Source organism: Balaenoptera borealis (assembly GCF_965194805.1).
Source record: "Balaenoptera borealis genome assembly, chromosome: 19".
NCBI lineage: Eukaryota > Metazoa > Chordata > Mammalia > Artiodactyla > Balaenopteridae > Balaenoptera > Balaenoptera borealis.
In genome coordinates, this window is record NC_138878.1 from 60,818,244 (window position 1) to 60,838,620 (window position 20,377).

A 20,377-nucleotide genomic window follows, 5' to 3' on the forward strand; every position below is an offset into this window, starting at 1 on the left:
CACCACGGTGACAGAGAGAGACAATCTCCTGCATTCTGGAAGTGCTGAGGTTCCAGCCAATAATGAATAGGCAAATAAATGATGGAGAGAATTCCAGGGAGGGGGTGATGGGGGACAGGGGATGAGGTGAGAGAGAGCGGTGGACAGAGCGGGGTGCTTTGGTGTGGCTGTTCCTGTGTCTTTGCAGAGGTGACCTCTGAGCCAGGAAGGTGTCCCAGGCAAAGGGAACAGCCAGGACAGACACCCCGAAGGGGGACTGAGCTGGTCCTTTTCCACAAACAAGGTCAGCCTGCTGGTGTACGTTACCATGCGGCCCAGTCACTCCTGTTGCCCCCACTGCCTGCCGGCAGAGCCCCCTTGCTGACCTGTGGCTGGCCACAGACACACAAGAGAGCCCTTTTGAAGCCACGAGAACTGCCCAGCTCAGCCTACTACACCAACCCGTAGGTTAATGTGCTAAAAATTAATTGGCCTTTTGAACCATGAAGCTTTGGTATGGTTTGTTACACAGCAATAGCTAACTGATACATACAGAGGGCCTGAGGAGAGAGCAGGATAAAGAGCATCAATTATTATTATAATTAGTAATTCATGAGCTTCAAACTGATGAGAATTTGAATCTTGGAAGAGACCCACGAACTCAGATTGGTGGCCTTTTGTTTTTAAGACTTTATGCTTAAAAAAAAAAGAAGACAACACAAGAGGGAGGTGGGGGAGGGGGAAAGAGGGTGGGCTGGGAGGATGAAGGGAACCTCTCTAAATGTCGGATCTGGGTGACCCTCCTTCCCTGATGGCCCCAGCCCACCCCCAATCCCTTCTCTGTCCTAGGGGTTGGGGGGGTACCCAGCCACCATCTTCTGAACACCCAGGCCCAGGATCTCTGCTCGGGTTCCAGGCAGAGGTGAGGGCAGAAGTGGGGCACAGGGCCTGGAGGCCTTGTCTTTGTCCTTGAGAGACCCTCGAGTGGGCGCTCAGGCCCCTCATGTCCCGCCAGGGCCCCAGGGAGGTAGGCATTGAGTTGGGGGGCCATAGGAGGTGGGGTGCTGAAGCCAGAGGGCCAGGCGTCGACCAGAAGCAGGTATGAGCCTGGCAGCCACAGTCCAGAGGTGGGGGTCTGTGGAGAGGAGAGGAGATGCCAAGTCAGGAGATGGGGAGGGGGTCTGGACCTACATCAGGCCTTCTGTGCTATCCCCACCAGCCCCACAGTGAGAGGGACATAGAGAGAGAGGCAGAGACAGAGGCAGAGAATCAGAACAGAAATGGAGGGAAAGAGACAGACAGAGATGAAAAAAGGACAAGGAGACAGTCAAGACAAAGAAAGAGATAAAGATAAGGAGGACTTCCCTGGTGGCGCAGTGGTTAAGAATCCTCCTGCCAATGCAGGAGACATGGGTTCGAGCCCTAGTCTGGGAAGATCCCACATACCGAGGAGCAACTAAGCCCGTGAGCCACAACTACTAAGCCCGCGCGCATGCCACAACGACTGAAGCCCGTGCACCTAGAGCCTGTGCTCTGCAATGAGAAGCCACCACAATGAGAAGCCCGCGCACCGCAACGAAGAGTAGCCCCCGCTCTCTGCAACTAGAGAAAGTCCGCGTGCAGCAACAAAGACCCAACGCAGCCAAAAATAAATAAATTATTTAAAAAAAAAAAAGATAAGGCGAGAGAGACAGAGCAGGACAGAGAAGAGACATCGAGATAGAGATGGAGATGTGGAAAGAGAAAGAATGAGAGAGACAGATATAAAGGGAGAGACAAAGAGGAAAAGGCAGGGGTTGGGGAGAGACAGAAAAGAGTGGAGAGAGAAGTGGAGGGAGAAAAGGCAGCTTGCTTGGGGAGCAGGATAAGAAGCTCCCTCCATCACTCCTGGTCCCAGAGGTCCCCTGACTCTGGACCAGGGCTCACCTGTCTGCAATTGGTCAGGGCAGAGCTGAGACCCCCCATGGACCTGCTGGGCACTGAACAAACCTCTCCTCCCAGGCTCAGGCCTCCAGTGCTCTCCAAGCCTAAGCCCTCACAGGTCTCCACTCTCATCTCCCAGCCTTTCTGTGGGCCCTGAGTTCATTACTCACCCGCCTCAGCCCAGCCCAGTCCCTTTGTATGTACATGTGTGTGTAGTGAGGGACTGTCTCATAGCCTTTGCATATACTGTTCCTTCCTCTCCTGTCTCACTCCTCTTATTCTCCTGGTCTCAGCTCCAAAATGCCCTCCTCCAGGAAGTCCTCCCTGAACCCCCCCAGCCGGGGCCCAATGCCCCCTCTGGGTTCTTCCAGTTCCTGGCTTCCCTCCTCCCAGCCCTGCCCACTGTAGGTCATTACTGTCTGGGGACAGATCTGTCTGCCCCACTGGACTGTGAGCCTCATGGGCACAGGGCTGGGCTGTCATGGTCACAGCTGTGTCCCCATCACCACCCAGCACAGGGCTGGGCACACAGTTGCTCAGGGAATGTGTATGGAATGAATGAATGAATAGATGCCAAACCAAGGAGTTTGGACCTCATCCAATGGGCACTAGGGAGCCACAGAAGGGTTTTAATCCAAGGAGAGTCAAGATCTGATCTGTGCTTTAGAAACTCCAGGCAGCCTCTCAACCCTGGGCGTTTGTACATGCTGTTCCCTCTGCTTTTCTAAGCTGAGTGAACCTGCACAAGTGAATTCTTCTCTCCGAGCCTCAGTTTTCTTATCTGTAAAATGAAAATAATAATAGCTTCTCTCTTTTGGGGTTATTGTAAAGACTGAGAAGATACTCTAGACTTAAGACCTGGGAGAGTAAAAGAATGCACCCTGCTACCTTGCCCCCAACCTTCTGCCCAGTGGTCTCCTATTCATCCTTCAATGCCCTACCCAGAAGCCACTTCTTCTACAAAGTCTTCCCTGATATCTCAGAGATAGCTGATGATAGCTGTGTTTTATTGTTTGAACTGTTGGACTAGATTGCCATTGGTTTCTGATGTCCACTTCCTCATGAGCCCAGAATCTTCTCAAGAGCTGGACCCTACCTGAGGCATGTCAATATATGTTTGGAAATGTATGTAATATGTGGATGGGTGGATGAATGGGTGGGTAGGTAGGTGGGTGAATGCATGCGTAAGTTGACAAGTGGGTGGACATGTGGGTGGGTGGATCAATGTGGAGGTGGGTGAATGAGTGGGTAGATGTATCTTCTGATGGATGAAGGGTGGGGGATACATACATGGATGGATCCATGGGTAGGCAGGTAGGTAGGTAGGTGGATGAATGCATGAATAAGTGGGTGGATGTGTGGGTGGGTGGATCAGTTTGGAGGTGGACGGATGAGTGGCTAGGTGGGTGGATGGATGAATGAATGAGTGGGTGAATGTATGTTTGGATGGATGGTGGGTTGGTGGATGACTGATGGATGGATAAATGTATGTATGGGTGAATTGATGGATGGATGGATGAATTGGAGAACCCTCAGTTCAGGGACGCAGGCTGACCCTGCTCTGTGTGGGCTCACTGTTGGGAGTCTGGAGGTCTTACGAAGGGTTGAGAATAGCACAATCTCCAACCCAGTGCCCCTAGACCTAGGACACTCACATTTCTCCTGACTCCAGCCTCTATAAATAATGCCACTCTCCTTCTAAGTTCAAACTCATCCCCATTGATCCTGGAAGACAAAAGAGGAGTGTTAGTGGTCTTCACCAGACACCCCCATATGCCCCACTCCCCCTTCCTTCCCCAGGGGACTCCTCTATCAGGACAAACTGAGTCATCCTTTAAGAGGGTGTTGGTCCTTTAAGGAAAAGTGGAGCTTTCCAATGGGTGGTTGAAGCCTGGAAGAAGCAAACTCTGGGAGGAAAGGTGGGGACCAGGAAATCTGCATTTGCATCTTCGACTCCCCTCTTAAGCAAATGAAGCAAGATATTTTTCAAGAACTTAATCCCAGAAGGTGGGGCACATTGTTTGGAGGAGGGGCCTGGAGTGCTGGGGGTGTGGCTTAGTTAGGGGGCGGGGCTTACCTGGGGGCCTGACAGTCACTTGCGGCTGAGTCTCCGTGTAGCCCGCCATGGGCTGGCCCTCTGGGCTGAAGGCTGCACCCTGCCCTGCTAGGGGAGTTGACGGGTGCAGGCTGAGCCCCAGGATGCCTGGTTCAGGCTTTGATATTCCCCCAGGAACACTAGGCCCTCTCTTCCCACCTTCTCCCCGTACCTGTGCGGTTGGATTGATCGATCATTGGTTGCACGATGCGTCTGCGGGCGTTAATGAACCTGGGAGGGGGTCATGGAAACGGAGGAGGGTGCAAAGAGGGAGTAGAAGAGAGGCAGAAATGGATACACAGGGACAGAGAGAGAGCAGGCAAGAGAGGACGGGTACAGGGGCGGCAAAGCAGAGGCAGGAAGAAGAGAGGCTCCGAGGGGCTTTGGGGCCTCCTTCAGCACCGCGGACAGCGCCCGGCCTCCCACCCCGGGCTGGCGCACGGACGGCCCCGGCCTCCCGCGTCTCTCACCAGTTGTTGACTTGCAGGATGGTGAGCCCCGTGTCCTGCGACAGCTGCTTCTTCTGCTCTTCTGAGGGGTACGGGTGCTGTGGCCACCAGCAAGAGTCACCCTGCTTGCCTGGCTGCCCTCTGATCCCCAAGGCCTGGCCTGCCCAGCTCCCAGGGAGTTGGTGAGTCCAGGCTGAGGCAAGGCCGGGAGAGACGGGAGAGACGGCGGCGTGTCTGAGCTTCTCCGTGCTCCCCGGGGCCCAATGGAGGGAGGCAGAGCCAAGCTTCGGGCAATTACACCGGTGGGTGTCCCCCCACCTCTTCCAGCAATTAGAGGCTAATTGGCCAGTTCTCATCAGGGAGGTGGAGCTGGGGGAGGGGGGTACTGGGGGAACTCCACCGCCCTGGAGAAAGGAGGCAAAGCCCAGCACCAGCCCTATCTGAGTCCGTCAGGTCCTTGTGCATGTCTCTCCCCATCCCAATCTCTTATCTTTCTCTGTGTCTATCTGTCTGTCTGTCTCTCCCCCAATGTGACTCAGTCTCCCCCTGTGTCTCTCTTGCTCTGACTCAATGCTCTCCATAACTCCCCATCTCTATCTTTGTTTCGGCCTCTCCCTGTCTGTCCTCCTGTCTCCTTGAGGCAGAGTGGTTTGGTGATTAAGGCCAAACTGCCTGCATTTGAACCCACTTCTGGCTGTGAGACCTCTGGGCCTCAGTCTCCTCATCTGCGAAATGGAGCTAATAACATCCCTGTCGTCACGGGGTATGTTTGGCTGGATGGTGGATGACTGATGGGTGGGTGACTGGATGGGAGGGTCGGGGGTGGGGGAGAGGACTGAATGAGTCAAGAGCCCTTAGTGGCACCTGGCACACAGGTAGTGCTCATGGATGTTTGCTCTTGTCAATTCCCATCTGCTTGAGATTCTCCCTCAATATTTCCCTGCTGCCTCAGTCTCCCGCCTCTGGGTCTCTCTCCGGGCCTCAGTTTCTGTGTAGCCATCCTTCTCCATCTCTCTCTCTGCCCACCCCGCACCAGGGCCCCAGGGCTCTCACCGAGAGGTGCTGGAACAACCAGGCTCTCATGATGTTGGTGGCCACCTTGGGGAAGATGCCTCTCTTCTTGTTCTGCCGCGGCTCCTGGTCCAGCTCCTCGTCCTCTCCCCCAGAACTGGGAGAGGCCACGTTTGTGTCTAGCCCATCTCCTGAGCAGGTAGAGGCACGCTGTGCTGTGGACGGGAAAGGTGGGGGGACCAGAGGGACCCAGAACCCTCCCCCAAGGCACCACTCCACACCCCAGTCATCCTTGCCCCTCTGGAAGTCCTACCTGCTGTCTAACTTCAATCCTCAGACTGACTCCCACCTTTCCCCTCCACCTCTCAAGCTTCTCACCTTGGTCACTGGAGTTGTCACCACTCTGGGAGGCCAGGCCCCCGCTGGATGGACCCGGGGTCCCCAAATGTACAGACCCGCTGTCTTCATGGTCTCTAATCCATGTAGTATTCTGGAAAATAGGAGTTGGAAGTCAGTGCCAAGGCTTGGGGTATAATATACTACGGTGGCTAAGGCCACAGGCTCTGGAGCTAGGAGTCCTGAGTGTGAAGACTGTGTCTGCCTCCTTCCTGGCTGTGTGTGACCTTGGGCAAGTCACTTCACCTCTCTGTGCCTCAGTTTCCTCAACTGGAAAAATGGAGGACAATAGCCATCCCCACTGTCCTCACAGAGTGTGGTAAGGATTCAGTGAGTTAACTTACGTAAAGGCACACAGCAATCACTCAGGAAAGATGAGCTTGTGCAGATCTCTGGCACCTTATCAGAAATCCCTGGAAGCCAGCGCTCTTTCAAAATCCAAAACTTTTCACATCTTTAGGCAGTAAATCAGTGCACACGCCATGTATTTCCTAACACCTCCACAGGGTCTGGGGCATAACCTCATCATCAAACTCATTAACATTTCTGCAGCAGAATGGATGAATATTTAACTAAGTGGAATAAATAAAGGCTATAAATAGCCTCTCATTAGTTCAGGTCAGATTTTGCTGCCCAATGAGTTTGCACTAAACTTATGGGGAAAAAAACACCAACTTTTAGTTTTCAGAGATTTGGGGGGTCTCCAAATTGCAGATCAGGGAGTCGGGGGTTGTATTTTCTTTATCCAAACTCCTACACACGTTGAGGAACTTGACAATGTGTTGAATTCACCCCCTGCCCCAGCTCTGTGTCCCAGGAGGCCCACCCACCTGTATAGATACATCATTTCTTTGTCATTTGGTTTAAGGTTCCTCAGTTGTTGGGAGGCAGATTGGGTGGAAGTGGGGATGGCAACAGCCGCCTGCTGTTGCTGAGCCCTGGGGTACACCCCTGCCCCTGTTGAATGTCCTAGACCCTGCCCTCTGCTTTGTAATTAGTCCCCCACCCCTGCAAATGACCCAGTGTGGATGCATCATTTGTGTCCTGCCAGGGCTCAGCCTGGGACCCAGCACCTTAGAGAAGTTTTCTCCGGGCTCAGAATATCTGTGTGGAATTTAGAGTTTGAGGGCATTGGGGATGGGTTGTGTGCAAATGACAGAATCATTAGGTCTGAAGGCTTTTGAGCATCGTTGGAATTGTCACCCTGCCCTTCTGGCACTGGATCCGATCGGATGAGCGTCCATGTCAGTGTACCTGAAGCTGCCCTGAGACTGTCATGCAGCACGTAAGTGTGAATGTGCCTACGTCCGTGCCCGACAAGGCAAGGTTGTCCCTGGAGAGGAGGTGTCACATGGGCAGAGCTAAGACACGCAGCCGTATTTGAGCACGGTTGTGTCACTCTCTCAACCGGCCAGGTGGCTGTATCTGACAAATGCAAGGCTACATTTAGTTTTCTAAGCTTGTGGCTGTAGTTCTAGGGGTTGGTGTCCTATTTGGGAGACAGTGTGTGGTTATCCTGAGTCCTGCATGAGTGGGCAGGCAGCTCCGTGATTCTCTGGCGGGGGGTGATGGCCATAGGCGTGTGTTGGCAGCTGTGTGAAGATATAGAATATGGCTCTGCCTCCAAGGGGGTTGTAACTGATCAGCACACGCACATGGTGTGCCACTGAGCAGGTGCATAATATGGGTCGTGGGGCAGAGGGTCCTTGAGGCTCACCTGTGACTGCTGTGTGCGCATGCTCAAGTCTGCGTAGTTGTGGTATGGCCACGTGTCTGTATTTGGGTGTGGGTGTCATGCTGTATAATTGCTGTGTTGATAGTGTGACCGCCTTGTGGGTATGGGCCTCACTGGGATCCACACAGCTGTTGTGTGATTGTTGCCTGGGTGCCTAGGTCTATGAAACTATAGTCTGATTGTATCTGAGACTGAATGAATCTGGGCCCACGTGGCCATTGAGTGGAAAGGTGTGTGCCCACACCTACAGTAGTCCAATTGTTAAGAGGTTAGGGTAGGACTTCCTTGGTGGCGCAGTGGTTAAGAATCTGCCTGCCAATGCAGGGGACACGGGTTCGAGCCCTGGTCTGGGAAGATCCCACCTACCATGGAGCAACAAAGCCCGTGTGCCACAACTACTGAGCCTGAGTTCTAGAGCCCGTGAGCCACAACTACTGAGCCCGTGTGCCACAACTACTGAAGTCCACGCACCTAGAGCCTGTGCTCCGCAACAAGAGAAGCCACTGCAATGAGAAGCCCATGCACTGCAAGGAAGAGTAGCCCCCACTCGCCACAACTAGAGAAAGCCTGCATGCAGCAACGAAGACCCAATGTAGCCAAAAATAAAGAAATAAATTTATAAAAAAGAAAAAGAGGTTAGGGTAGCATGTGTGTGTGTGTGTGTGTGTGTATGTGTGTGCAGGCACTGTGGTTGCTCTGGGTCTAAGTGTGGGTGTAGCTGAGTTTATGTTGCAGGATCTGGGGCCATTTGGCTCCATCTCCAGCTGGGTGGCTGTTATGTTGTTGAGGTGTGTGTACTGCACACACACACCACACACACACACACACACACACACACGCGCTAGAATGGCAGTGTCTCAATCAGGCTGTGTGATCTATGACGCTATTATGCCGCTGGGCTGTGAGTGCTTAAGTATGTGGCGTATGATGTCACCTGACTGTGAGTGTAATGGGTTTTGTGGCTCTTTGTGAACCTATGTGGGTGTAGCCAAGTCTATGTGTGGTATCTGCAGCTGTTGGGGTGTATATGTGTGCTGTCATCCAGCTGTATTGCAGTCTGTGTAGCTGTTGCATAGTTGGTGCATGTCCTGTGGTCAGGCGATGTCTGACAGTGGCTGTCTGAGGTTGTGTGGTGTGTTGTGTGCGCCCTGATGCTGGAACCCAGCTCTCTGGGCATGCCTTTGGTTTCAGGGCAATGCCTGTTGTCCCATCCTGGGGCCCACCTGATCTGGGAGGCTCGGGCAGGAGGTCGGGTAGTCGTCGAGATCCTCCCTGCAGCCGCCGTCCCGATCCTCGATGACCAGGTCGATGGGCATCTTTCCCTTGAGGCAGGTGATGTAGCGGTGACAGAAGTTGTCGCACAGGTCGTGGACCTGAGGGGGCACCGGGGTACTGGGGGGGCCACCCGGGGGCCAGGGCTGGGGTGTATAGGGATGGGGGTGGCCTTCTGCTGCAACTCTGGTGGGGAGAGAGCCTGAAGGAGGGGTGGAGGGGGCAAGAAGGGAAGGGATGGGGGGCAAGTGAGGGCATGAGGGGAAGTGACAAGCACTCACCTTCTCCAGCTCCAGCAGGTGGAAGCGGAGCACTTGAATGGCCTGTATCATCTGAAAACAGAGACACAGGAGGGGAGGGAGAGAGGGAGCGAGGGAGCGAGACAGAGAAGAAGGAAGAGGAGGAGGTGTAAAAAGAGAAGAAGGAGGAGGAGGAGGAGGAGAAGAAGAGGAAGAAGAAGAAGAAGAAGAAGGAGAAGGAGAAGGAGAAGAAGAAGAAGAAGAAAGAAGAAGAAGAAGAAGGAGAAGGAGAAGGAGAAGAAGAAGAAGAAGAAAGAAGAAGAAGAAGAAGGAGAAGAAGAGGGGGAGGAGGAGGAAGAAGAAGAGAGAGAAACAAAAAGTGCATTGGATGACAAAGAGAAAAAGAGTGCAAAGAGAGACAAACACAAAATGACAGGGGCAGAGAGAAATAGAGAACAGAGATGGAGACCCAGAATTAAGGAACGAGGGAGTGTGAGATTGAGATCAGAGACAAAGAAAGAGAAGCAAGAGGTGCAAGAGACAGAAGAGGACCCATCACAAGAGGAGTGAGCTAAGGTATGCTCTAATAATAACACCACATCCTTTGTCGGCTTGCCCTTGGATCCATTTCCCACCCTTCACCTGAAAACTACATTTCCCAGAGTCCTTTGCCAAAAGGGTTCAGCCAATAGGAAGCTCTGGTGGGAGCTGGACCGCAAAAGGAAGGGACAAGCCGTGGTATTTCTCCCTCTCTCTCCCCCTCCTCCTTCTCTTCCCTTTCCCTCTCTTCTCTCTCCTCTCCTCTCTCCTTTACAGCTAATTGCTTTTATTCATTTTGGTGTGAGCCCTGTTCTGACTGATAGAACAGCGAACACTTAATGAGTCCCCATTCAGTGCCAGGCATTGTGCTACATGCTTGACTCTCTTTAACTCATTATACACTCACAACAGCCCTACAAGATAGAAATTATTACTAGCTACACTTCACAGATGAGGAAAACGGGGCCCAGGGAGATGGAACTACTTGCCCTGGTTCTTAGAACTAGTAAGTGTAGAGCTGGGATTCGAACTCAGGCCATCGGGTCCCTGTTCTCAAACTCTAGGCTACACTGCATTGCAAATGGGCAACAATTATCACTATTTGAGGACGTGGGCCAGGCAGTCTCCTCTTTGCTCCCACAACCAATCCCAGGGCTATGTAGGGTGGAACAGGAGACCCCCTTGGAGGAGGAGGAGTTGGGGAGGGCCCAGGTCTCACCAGATTGTCCAGCTCTGGGTTGGAGGAGAAGAGAGGCCTCTCGGAGCGGACCTGAGAGAAAGAGAGAGGCCAGGGAGGGCACATCCTGTCTCCTGCCCACCCCACTTCACTGGTTCTGCTGGCGCACAGTGGATGGTGGGTGCCCACCTGCTTGGCAAAGGCTGCAATGTCCTCGTTGAAGGAATCGGAGGAGCAAACGTCACTGCCTGGGGGTGTGCCCAGCCCAGTCCCAGCCCCATCACGGGGAGAACACGTGGCCAGTTCACATTTCTCAAAGACCAGGGCCAGCAGCGGGAAGAGTGGGTGTCTGGGGGAAGCAGGAGAGGTGAGAGTTCATGAGGGGAGGGCAGGGGGGCTGGGAAGTATGGCGCAACCGGGAGGTGGAGAGGAGACCCAGAGGGAAGAGGTGGAGAGACAGAAACAGAGTGAGACAGAGTCAGAGAAGAGAAACATATCCAGAGAGACAAAGAAACAGGGCGGGGGGCGCATCCCGAGACCCCATGGAGCCCTCAGCCTTGTCCCCACTCACCCGTAGATCTCATCCTTCTCCCTCCTCAGGCCATCACTATCCAAGCCCAGGGGCGGGGGCTGGGGAGGCCGGTGGGGGCCGTAGGGCCCAGGGGCTCTCGGTGCCGAGGGCACTGCCTCCGAGAAGCCAGCCAGGGCTGCAGTGCTGTCCACGATGCCGGGGTAGTGGGGCAGCTCATCGTACTGGGTGGGGGGAGGTGAGAGGGGAAGAGCCCCAGGGAGGTGTCAGCACCAACAAGAAACCTCCCTACCCTCGCACCCAGGAAATGCCCCCTCCTTGCCCCAGTCACCTGCCCTACTGTCCCCAAGTGTCCCAGCCTTGCTCCCTTGGGCCCCCGATGTCCCATGGAGCTGTCTGGGTGGGACTGAAGGCCCTGTCCTCAAGCCTTCCCTTGGACCCGTGGACTGTGAAAAATGTCCCGTCAGAGATTCCCAGCGTGTGGACAGGAGGGTCCAGGGGAGAGAGACTGACCCAGGTCTTGGATCTGAGGGTCAGGGTTGGGGGGTCAGGGATTGGCTGGCCGGTAACTGCCAGCTTCTCACAGAGAGTTGGGGGGAGAGAGATTCAGAGAGAGGGAGAGAGATGTGAGAGAAGAGAGAGACTGGGAGGGAGATGCAAGAGAAAGACAGAGGGAAGGAGAGATTAGAGGGAGAGAGAGAGAGGGAGGGAGAGAAATGGTGGGAGAGACAAAAAAGGTGGAGAAAGAGACAAGAGATAAAGAGAGATGTAGAGTCAGAGGGAAGAGCAGAAAGGGAGAGAGACACACACAGAGAGAAGATACAGGAGAAACAGGCAAAGGGAGACAGGGGGCAGAGAGAGAGGGACAGAGACAGAGACAGAGAGACAGAGAAGGGGAGAGAGAGGAGCCGGGAGAGAAATTGATTCTCGCTCGTGGGCACTGCCCATCAAAGCAGTGCATTGTTTGTACACAAATGTACACATACAGTCTCCCCCTCTCAATTTCATTTCACAGATGAATATGCACGTCTGAGTGCATCTTAACTTGTCACACTCCACTCCCCATGTGAACCCACCACACACGCACACACATACACACACACACAGCCAAAAGCCAGGCGCAGGAATGAATGAGTGAGTGAATGAATCAATGCATGAGACATTTAGCACAGTGCCTGGCGCACATTCAATAAACACTTGTTGAACCAAAGTATAACCCGGCTCAACCACACAAACGCACTTGTGCCAATAGCCCCAAAGAGAAATCACGCGTGAGATTTCTGTGTCCTGTCATCACAGAAGCACACGCACCGGGGAAGCTAGGGGACCTTTAAGTCACCCACGTCCAATCCTTTCCTCGGAGATGAAGAAACTGAGGTTCAAAGAGGCAAAGGGACTGGGGAGGGGGGAGCACCAGTGTTCCTGCCACGCGGGTGTGTGCGCGGAGGGCTCTGAGTGTGTGTGTGTGTGTCTTTCCTTTTCTCCTAACTTCTCCTGAGCACTGAAGTTGAATCCATCTGCCCCCCACTGTTCATCGCACATCTTAGGATGTCCTCGAATCCTGTGGTATTCCTGCCCCCCTCCACCCCCAAAGGTGCCTACTCACCTCTTTGCCTGTCTCTCCATCCCCAGGACAGCGAAAGAGAATCCCTTGGCCCTGCCTGGTGAGACCCACCTCTCCCAGCACTGTCCCCACACCTAACCCTCTGGAGGACTTGGAACAAAAGTAGACCAGGGAGAAGGATGGGGGAGGGATGAAAAAGAAGAGGGGAGGGTAGGATAAAGGGCCTGAGGTGGAGGGGAGACCAGGGGCAGAGAGGGGAGACTGAGGGGCAGGCAGAGGGGAGACCCGGGGTTAGGAAGAGGGGAGGCAGAGAAAGAGATGGTGGAGAGAGCGGGATGGGCTGATGGGGGCCAGAGCTCCCCAGGGAGGAGATGGAAGGATGGGGGATGCGACCACCGGCCGGGGCACAGGATCGCCCGCCCTCAGACCTACCCTCCGGGCCATGGGCTGATGCCGGCGGCAGCTCCCGGGTCCCTCCAGGGCCTGGCCGGCGGGGAGGGCGCAGCCAGGGGCAGCGGCCCCAGATGGCCCGCGGTGCCGACGCCAGGGGGTGGGGCAGGAGGCTGGGTGCCCGGCCCCCCCACCCCCACCGCCGTCAGCGGCAGGCGCCGGGCCGAGCGGAGGCTCCGAGCATGGACCCCCAGCCTCCTGCCCCCGCGGGGGTCACAGCTAGGGGCTCCTGCCAGCGAGGGCAGGGGCGAGAAGGCGGGGGAGGGCCGCCCGAGGCCCCCTCCCCGGGGCCCCCAGTCCCTCCCCCGGGTCCTGGGAGGATGGAACCAGCCCGAGATCCACAGACCGAGAGGCGGGGGAGAGGGGGGCGCGAGGGGGCCCGGCCCGGGGGGCGGGCGGCGGGCGGCGGCTCCCCGCGCGGTGCGGGGTCCCGGCGGTGGCGGGCCGGAGGGATGCTGGCGGCTCCGTCTCTCCCTCTCTCCCCTTCTCCCCCTCTCCTGGTCTCTCCCTCTCTCTGTGGTCACATCCGGAAGTTCCACAGCGGAGATGCTTAACCCACTGTCCGCCGGCGGCTCGGCCGCTGGCGGGGCGGGGCGGGGCGGGAGCGTCCGGAGCCCCCTCCCCTCCCCTCGCCCTCCCCCCTCCCGTGGGCTGCGGCCGCTCTCGGGGGCGGGTTTTTGTATCGGAGTCTCGCAGCGTCTGGTCTGCCTCGGTCCCCACCCCGCCTGCCTTCCTCTCTCCACGTCGCGCGCTCTCCTCCCACCGCGCTCGGGTCTTCTCCGCCTCTCCCTCTCCCGGCCGCCCCAGGTCCCTGTCTCTCTCTCTCCCCCCTTTCCTCCTCCTTTCCACCCGTCTCCGTCTCTTTCTCTCTCCATCTCCCTGCTTCCCTCTTTTCTCTAGGTCTTCAAGTCTCTCTCTCTCCATTTCTTTCTCTCTTTTTTTCTCTGTCTCTGTGTCTGTGTCTCTCTCCCGTCTCTGCTCCCCACATCTCTGCCTCTCCTGGCCGCCCAGGCTCCCACTCAGGCCCTCTGATCAGTCCCTCTTCCCCTCCCCCTTTCCCTGTTCTCTCTCTCTGACTGGGAGACAGCTCAGAGGAGAACCAGAGGCTGGAAGTAACCAAACCCTATGTTGTACTTTCTCTTCTTGCTCCAGCCCCCCCTAACTTCCCACCCCGGGAGACAAGGACACTCGTGCGCTTGCCTGAAGCCATCTGTGTGTGTGTGTGTCCCCAGCTGTGTCTGTGTGTGTCTGGTTGTTGGATCATGCCTGGTGTGGGTGTGTTGTTTCTGTTTCTGAATATAGTGGGTGTGTAAGTGGTGTGTGAGTGTGCGCGCGCATGCGTGCACATGCCTGGAACTATCACTGCCCCTCTGCCAATTTTTCACTGATCTGATTCCTGGAGGAGCCTGGGACCCAGGCAGCCTTTGAAACTGGTGTTCTAATGAAAGAAAGATTTCTGCAACAGAAGTTTATTGAGCGCCTACTGTGTGTTGGGTGATGTTCTGGAGATGTAGCAGGGAACAAAAGACAACCGTTCCTGGTCTCCTGGTGCTCACATGCTACTGGGGATGGTGTGGGGGAGAGAGATTAGTCCGGTAAATAAATGTGTAAGTATAAAATCATGCCTGGAGGTGATAAGTGCTCTGAGACAAAGCAGAATAAGGACAGGGGGGTGACAAAAGCTGGACAGGGCAAGTTCTCAGAGGAGGTGACATCTGAGCAGAGACCTGAAGAAGGGGAAGGAGGGAGCCATACGGATGTCTGGGGAAGATCATTCCAGGCAGAGGAATGGCAGGTGCAAAGGTTCTGGGGTAGGAATGTTTTGGAGGCCAGAGAGGGCAGGAGAGGGCATGGGGTTGGGGGGAGGGAGGTTGAGACCCCTGGGATTCATTCTCTCACTGGCTTTTCTACACTAGTGTCTTTATCTTCTGGTGGCCTCAGATTCCCGAGGGGATGTATAAGTGGGTATCAAGAGGCCTGTGAACTCCCTCAGGTTGCCTGGCAAATTATGGTCTTGGTGCTTATGTGTTTTTTTTAGGGAGATGGCCCATAGTTTTCATCCTATGATCAAAAAGGATACTTGACCCCCCAAAAGTTACAAACCATCACCCCAGAGTAAGAATTCCAGAGAGAAATGAAACAGAGATCCAGAGAGAAAGGGACAGAAATTGGAGGAGGGGACAAAGACCCAGAGAAAGGAGGGCAGAGATGGGAGGGGGAGACAGAGTCCCAGAGAGAGAGAAGGGGGCTGAGAGGGCAGGCTGCAAGCCGTACGCCCACCCCTGCTGGGCTCTCTAAGGATATTTTTATGACCCTCATAAACAGCTCCACCTCTGCCACACCCTGCTGCTCTTACCTCCTCCCAGCCTGTGGAAATTAAACCAAACCACCCGGGCCAGGGAAGGGGGTGAGAGAGCTGGAGCTACAGCATGAAGGATTGAGGTTAGGACAGCAGCAGCACTTCCCAGAGGGAGAAGGCAAGTTGGAGGGCTCTGGCTGAGGGCGAGGATGATGGCCCTGGTCCCCCTCAGGCCCGGGGAAGGCCGTTCCTCGTCCACCCAGGATTCAGCCTCACCTCCAGCCCACCCCCCCATCTCTGTCTCTCCCTGGATCTCTTTCTCGCCGGCCCTCACTCTCTCTGTCTCACCCAGGATCTCCATCCCTGTCTTTCTCTGTGTCCCTGACTCTTGTCCTCTGACCCCCCCCCCCTCGGCACACCACCAACCTTCCTTCCTGGCTATCCCTGGGTCTCCTCCAGGAATCTGGGGTCCAGACCCACCTCAGACCAATTCTTCCTTCTCTAAGCCTCAATCTCCCCATCAGCTGGATGAGCCTTGGGCTTGAGGAGTGAGGAGTGATGGCGAAATGGTTAAACTGGTAGGTGCCAGGACTCTGGGCACCTTGTCTGAGTCCGGGGTCCTCAAGCCAATGGGTTCTCCCCCTGAAACTTTCCCACGCACTGTCCCTCGGGTGACGCTGGCCCTTTAAGGCAGGCGGAGGGTCAGGGGAGAGCTTTTAATCACTGCCACACACACCCCGCCCCCCAGATAGGGGTTTTGGAGCAGAAAATTTATTTAAATCACTTTTTAATTAAAGACGCAAAGCTTTTCTGGGTGCACCCCCTCCCCTCCCCCTACTGCTCTCAGCCGAGGCTTAGGGTGTGCGGGAGCCAGGGGTCTGGGCCCCCAGCCTCGCTTTGGGTCTTGGGGGGTGTGTTGAGGTCCCCTCGCCCAAGCTGATTCTGAAAACAAGGAGGGTGGCCTGATCTGATGGGGGGCAAGGAGGGTGGCCTGATCTGATTGGGGGGCGGTAAGTGGATGGAGGGAAGGAGCCAGCTGTGTCTTAACTGGGTGGCGGTCTTGGTGAAGCCAATGGGGGCAGGGCGGCTGGGGAAAGGCAGAAACAGAGTGGCGCAAAGAGGGAAAGAAGGAAAGGGGGCAGACTGAGGCCCAGAGTGAGCCGGACAGAGGAGGGGGTTGGGGGGAGAGGGAGGAGGGAGAGGGAGGAGGGAGAGGGAGGAGGGAGAGGGAGGGAGAGACAGAGACAGAGAAGACAGGAGACAGAGACCAGAGTTATTCCTTGCATCGCTCAGCCCCCAAACAGGGAGGAGGGGCTTGGACTCTTGGGCATAAATCTTTTTAATTAAAGAGAAGAGCAAGGGGAAAGTAGGAGTGTCTGGGAGAGAACCTGCTGGGGAAGGCAAGAGCCTGGAGGGAGGAGGAAGCAGGAGGCTGATTTTCTCACTCCTGCTGCCCCCATTCTGTCTGTCTGACACACACACAGACACACCCTGGCCCATCTCTCTCAGAACTCAGGCCTCCTCTGCAGAGCTGTCTCCCTTAATTGGTCCTTGGTTAGACATTTGTACCCTTCATCCTCAGGCAGGGGAGGGTGCAGATGGGTCCAGGCCCAGCCCCTTTGTTGGCAGGTGCCCCGTACTTGCTGGTCCCGCCTTGGTTGCATCTGTGAGGTGATGTTGGGGCCCCTATGTGCAGGAATCTGGAAGCATCCCGACTGCCCGTGTGCATTTCTCTCTGGGTGCGTGTATCTGGGTGCGTCTCTTGGTGTGTGTGTGTGTGTGTGTGTGTGTGTGTCTGTGCGTGTGTGTGTGTCTGTGCGTGTCTGTGTGTGTCTCTGTGTGTGTATCTGTGTGTCTGTGCGTGTGTCTGTGTGCATGTCTGTGTGCGTGTCTGTGTGTGTCTCTGTGTGTGTCTGTGTGTGTGTGTGCATCTCAGCGGGGGCACAGACTCACACATGAACACCAGCCCCAGCATGGGGTCTCGCCCCCTAGCCCCACCCTGCCCCCATTTTATAGATGGGAAAGCCCCAAGCCTAGTCCACCCCGTTGAGATCTGCATGAATAGATCTGGGGGACCTCACAGGTCTCCCCAACACCAGTTTCTCCCAGCGCGCCACCAACCTCTCAGTGGCTGGGCGGGACCTTCTTGCTCTCTTCGGTCCCCCCACCGGAGCACGGGCCACTGGGGCTGTGCCCACCAGGCAGCGGCGACCCCCAGGGAACCCCAGTGGTCCCCAGGGTCTGCGCTCCGAGGCTGTGGAGCCGAGGGAGTGAGCCAGGACCAGCTCAGGGCCCCCCATCTTCTCTCGTCGGCCTGTGAGCTCTCCGCCTCAGTTTCCCCTCTTTCTCATCAGCTGTGTTCTCCTCCCCCTCCTCCCCCACTCCTAGTCTCTCTCCAAGGGTCTGTATCTCGGGGGTGGGGAAAAGGGGATCCTATATGAGGGAGGCCTCTGTGTCTCTGTTTCGGTCTTGGGTGTCTGTCTTTCCAGCTGTTTGCCTCATGTGTCTCTCCCTCTATTTTTTCTCTCTATCTCTGTGTCTCTCTTTCTCTGGGCTATCTCTCTGTGTCTCTGTCTCCATCTCTCTCTCTCTCTCTCACTCTCACTCCCGGTCTCTCCCCTTCACTTTCTCTCAGGCCTCCCTCCCTCCCCCACCCCCAGTCCGTCTCTGGGGACCTGTGTCTCTGGGCCTTTGTCTCTCCACCTCTCTGCACCCCCATCCCTGTCCCCGGGTTTCTGCCTTCCTCCACCCCGCTGCCCAGGCCTTTCATAGATGCAGCGCGCCGAATCCCCAGTTCCTCCCCCTGTGCCTGGCCCGGCTCCAGGAGAAGGAAACATTTATCTTGGTGGGCCCCCTCTCCTCCGCTCCGGGGCCCGCCCCTCCGCCTGCCGCCCAGGCCCATCCATCACCAGAGCTGGTGACTCCGGAGGCTCATTTGTCACCCGCTGCCTGCCGCCCCACCAAGCAATCATACCATTAGCCATGGCCGGCCAGAGGCCACCGGGAGGACCGGGCCTGACGCGGGCGGGGGAGGGGCACAGGGCCGCCGCTCCCCCACCCACTTCCCGTCTCTCCGGCCTCTCTCTCCTTTTTCTCCGCATCTGCCTCCCTGTCTCCTTTCTGGGTCTCCCCTCTTCACTCTTCCTGCCCACCCCCTCCCCCCACCCCCATTCCTCTTTCACTGTGTCCCTCCCTGTCTTGGGTGTGTGTGTCTGTCTGTCTGTCCATCCGTCTGTCTCATGTGTCTCTCCCTCCATCTTTTTCTCTCTGTCTCCATCTCTCTCTCTCATTCTCACTCTCACTCTCAATCTCTCCTTTCTCTGTCTCTCCCCCCTCCCCCTCCCCATCTCTCTCTATCTCTGGGGACCTCTTTCTCTCCTGTCTGTCTCTGTTGCCCTCCCCCCACCCGATGTTTTGTTCTGGACCCCCTCCCTCCCCCGCTCCCTCCCTCCTGCCTCTTGTCTGTTCCTCTTCCCGTCTGTCCTTCGGTCCCTCCTCTCCTGACCCCAGCTGCCCCTTTTCAATCCATCATCCTAGACATTTCCTTCCCTCCACCCCAGGGAGAGAAAATTGCAGGGAGAGGGCAGGGGGAGGAAGAAGCAAGAGGGCAAGCGCCCTGGGAGGCACTGAGGACTGGGTCCCTGGAGGCCTGGGAGGCCCATCCCTTCTGCCCCCCACCGCCAGCCCTGAGTGCCTGGAAATCCTCCCTAGAGTCTGACTTCAGTCCTCAGGGAGACAGCAGGATGCAGAGGAGGTGCCAGGAGCAAGCCCTCCCTGTTCCCTGGAGGGACCAGAAGCTCTGTGCTCCCAGGTGCGAGGCGCGGAGAAGGGGGCTGGGGGGTGTGGGGCAAGGGGAGGGGGAGACCTGGGCACAGGTGTGCCTCCCCTCGTTCCTTGGTGCCCACAGATTTCCCCACGGGAACAGGGATGCCCCATTCGCACCCCTCTGACCCAATAGCAGTCCCCACGCTGCCACCTGTGACGCCCCCCACTGAAGGAAGCGGCCTTCCCCCTCAGCAGCCGGGAGTTAGTAAATAAACACCCCAATTTCTTCACCCCGGGTTGGGCCCCCAAAGAGGGTTCTACAGAGTCCCCAGCGGACCTCATTGTCCACGGGGGGTGACCTGTTTGTCAACACGCCCCTTAATGGTTTCTTTCCCTGTCTCCCCTCCAGTGTTTTCTGGAATCGTCTTCCAAACAAGCCACTTGCCTTGGGCTGACTTCTCTGGAGCCCAGCCTGAGACAGCAGCCAACCAGGCACATGGTGGATGGGCAGAAAGGGGGGCAAGGCGAGAAGAGACCCCCGCCCCCGTGATGGTTAATTGTATATGTCCACTTGGCTAGGCTATGGTACCCAGTTGTTTGGTCAAACACCAGCCTAGATGTTGCTGTGAAGGTATCTTGCAGGTGAGATTCACACTGAAACCAGCTGACTTGGAGTAAAGCAGTTTATCCTCCATAATGCGGGTGGGCCTCACCCAATCAGTTGAAGGTCTTAAAAGGAAAAGACTGAGGTTCTTTGAGAAAGAGGGAATTCTGCTTCCAGATTGTCTTCAGATTTGAGCTGCAACCTCAGTGCTTCCCTGGGTTCCCAGTTTTGGACTTGCCAGACCCCACAATCACATAAGCCAATTCTTTAAAATAAATCCTTTACTATCTGTCTATCTACCTATCTATCTATACATCCTATTGGTTTCATTTCTCTGGGGAACCCTTACTAATATACTTCCAAAATCTAAATTGCTATGAGCATGTGAGGCATGACAAAGAAATAAAAAGAACATAAGGGTTCAAGATGTAGCATCCTTCGGGGCTTCCCTGGTGGCGCAGTGGTTAAGAATCCATCTGCCAATACAGGGGGCACGGGTTCGAGCCCTGGTCTGGGAAGATCCCACATGCCCCAGAGCAACTAAGCCCATGCGCCACAACTACTGAGCCTGCGCTCTAGAGCCCGCGAGCCACAACTACTGAGCCCACGTGCCACAACTACTGAAGCCCGCACGCCTAGAGCCTGTGCTCCACAACAAGAAAAGCCACTGCAATGAGAAGCCCGTGCACCGCAACGAAGAGTAGCCCCCGCTCGCCACAAATAGAGAAAGCCCGCGTGCAGCAACGAAGACCAAACGCAGCCAAAAAAAAAAAAATGTAGCATCCTTCAACAGATGACTGGATAAGCAAAATGTGGTATTTTCCTCCAGTGGAATATTATTCCTCCATAAA

The 20,377-nt window shown here is 55.8% G+C and overlaps 2 protein-coding genes across 11 annotated transcripts; one reads left to right on the forward strand and one right to left on the reverse strand.

The window, feature by feature from the left end:
• Positions 1–979: 979 nt before the first annotated feature.
• MEIS3 (Meis homeobox 3) lies at positions 980–13,346 on the reverse strand. Of its 10 annotated transcripts, none has more exons than XM_082368498.1 (14): positions 12,841–13,346; positions 12,451–12,558; positions 10,887–11,068; positions 10,505–10,664; positions 10,358–10,408; positions 9,142–9,183; positions 8,812–8,961; positions 5,836–5,947; positions 5,500–5,672; positions 4,468–4,544; positions 4,170–4,228; positions 3,980–4,066; positions 3,558–3,627; positions 980–1,114 (listed from the first exon to the last, which is right to left on the reverse strand). In XM_082368498.1, the coding sequence occupies exons 1-13, from the start codon at positions 12,850–12,852 to the stop codon at positions 3,578–3,580; spliced, it is 1,263 nt and encodes a 420-aa protein (XP_082224624.1). In that variant the 5' UTR covers positions 12,853–13,346; the 3' UTR covers positions 980–1,114; positions 3,558–3,577. The 10 variants fall into 10 exon arrangements, with proteins under 10 accessions (XP_082224624.1, XP_082224628.1, XP_082224623.1 ...); XM_082368502.1 differs by having other exon boundaries at positions 8,812–8,910; positions 12,841–13,345; XM_082368497.1 differs by having other exon boundaries at positions 3,980–4,063; positions 9,142–9,192; positions 12,841–13,345.
• On the forward strand, positions 12,859–20,290 carry LOC309616528 (uncharacterized protein; the record flags this gene model as incomplete). The annotated part of the gene is made up of 4 exons (XM_082367185.1): positions 12,859–12,942; positions 13,082–15,339; positions 18,722–18,968; positions 19,332–20,290. 2 exons carry the CDS (start codon positions 12,859–12,861, stop codon positions 14,018–14,020), a joined length of 1,023 nt encoding a protein of 340 aa, XP_082223311.1. The 3' UTR covers positions 14,021–15,339; positions 18,722–18,968; positions 19,332–20,290.
• Between the last annotated feature and the right edge of the window lie 87 nt (positions 20,291–20,377).

Coding starts and splice junctions, on each gene's coding strand:
- MEIS3 (XM_082368495.1), bottom strand. Junction 9,193..10,357: donor ACCCAGAGCTGGACAATCTG/GTGAGACCTGGG, acceptor CTCTGTTTTCAG/ATGATACAGGCCATTCAAGT. Junction 8,962..9,141: donor ACCTGCTGGAGCTGGAGAAG/GTGAGTGCTTGT, acceptor GTGCCCCCTCAG/GTCCACGACCTGTGCGACAA.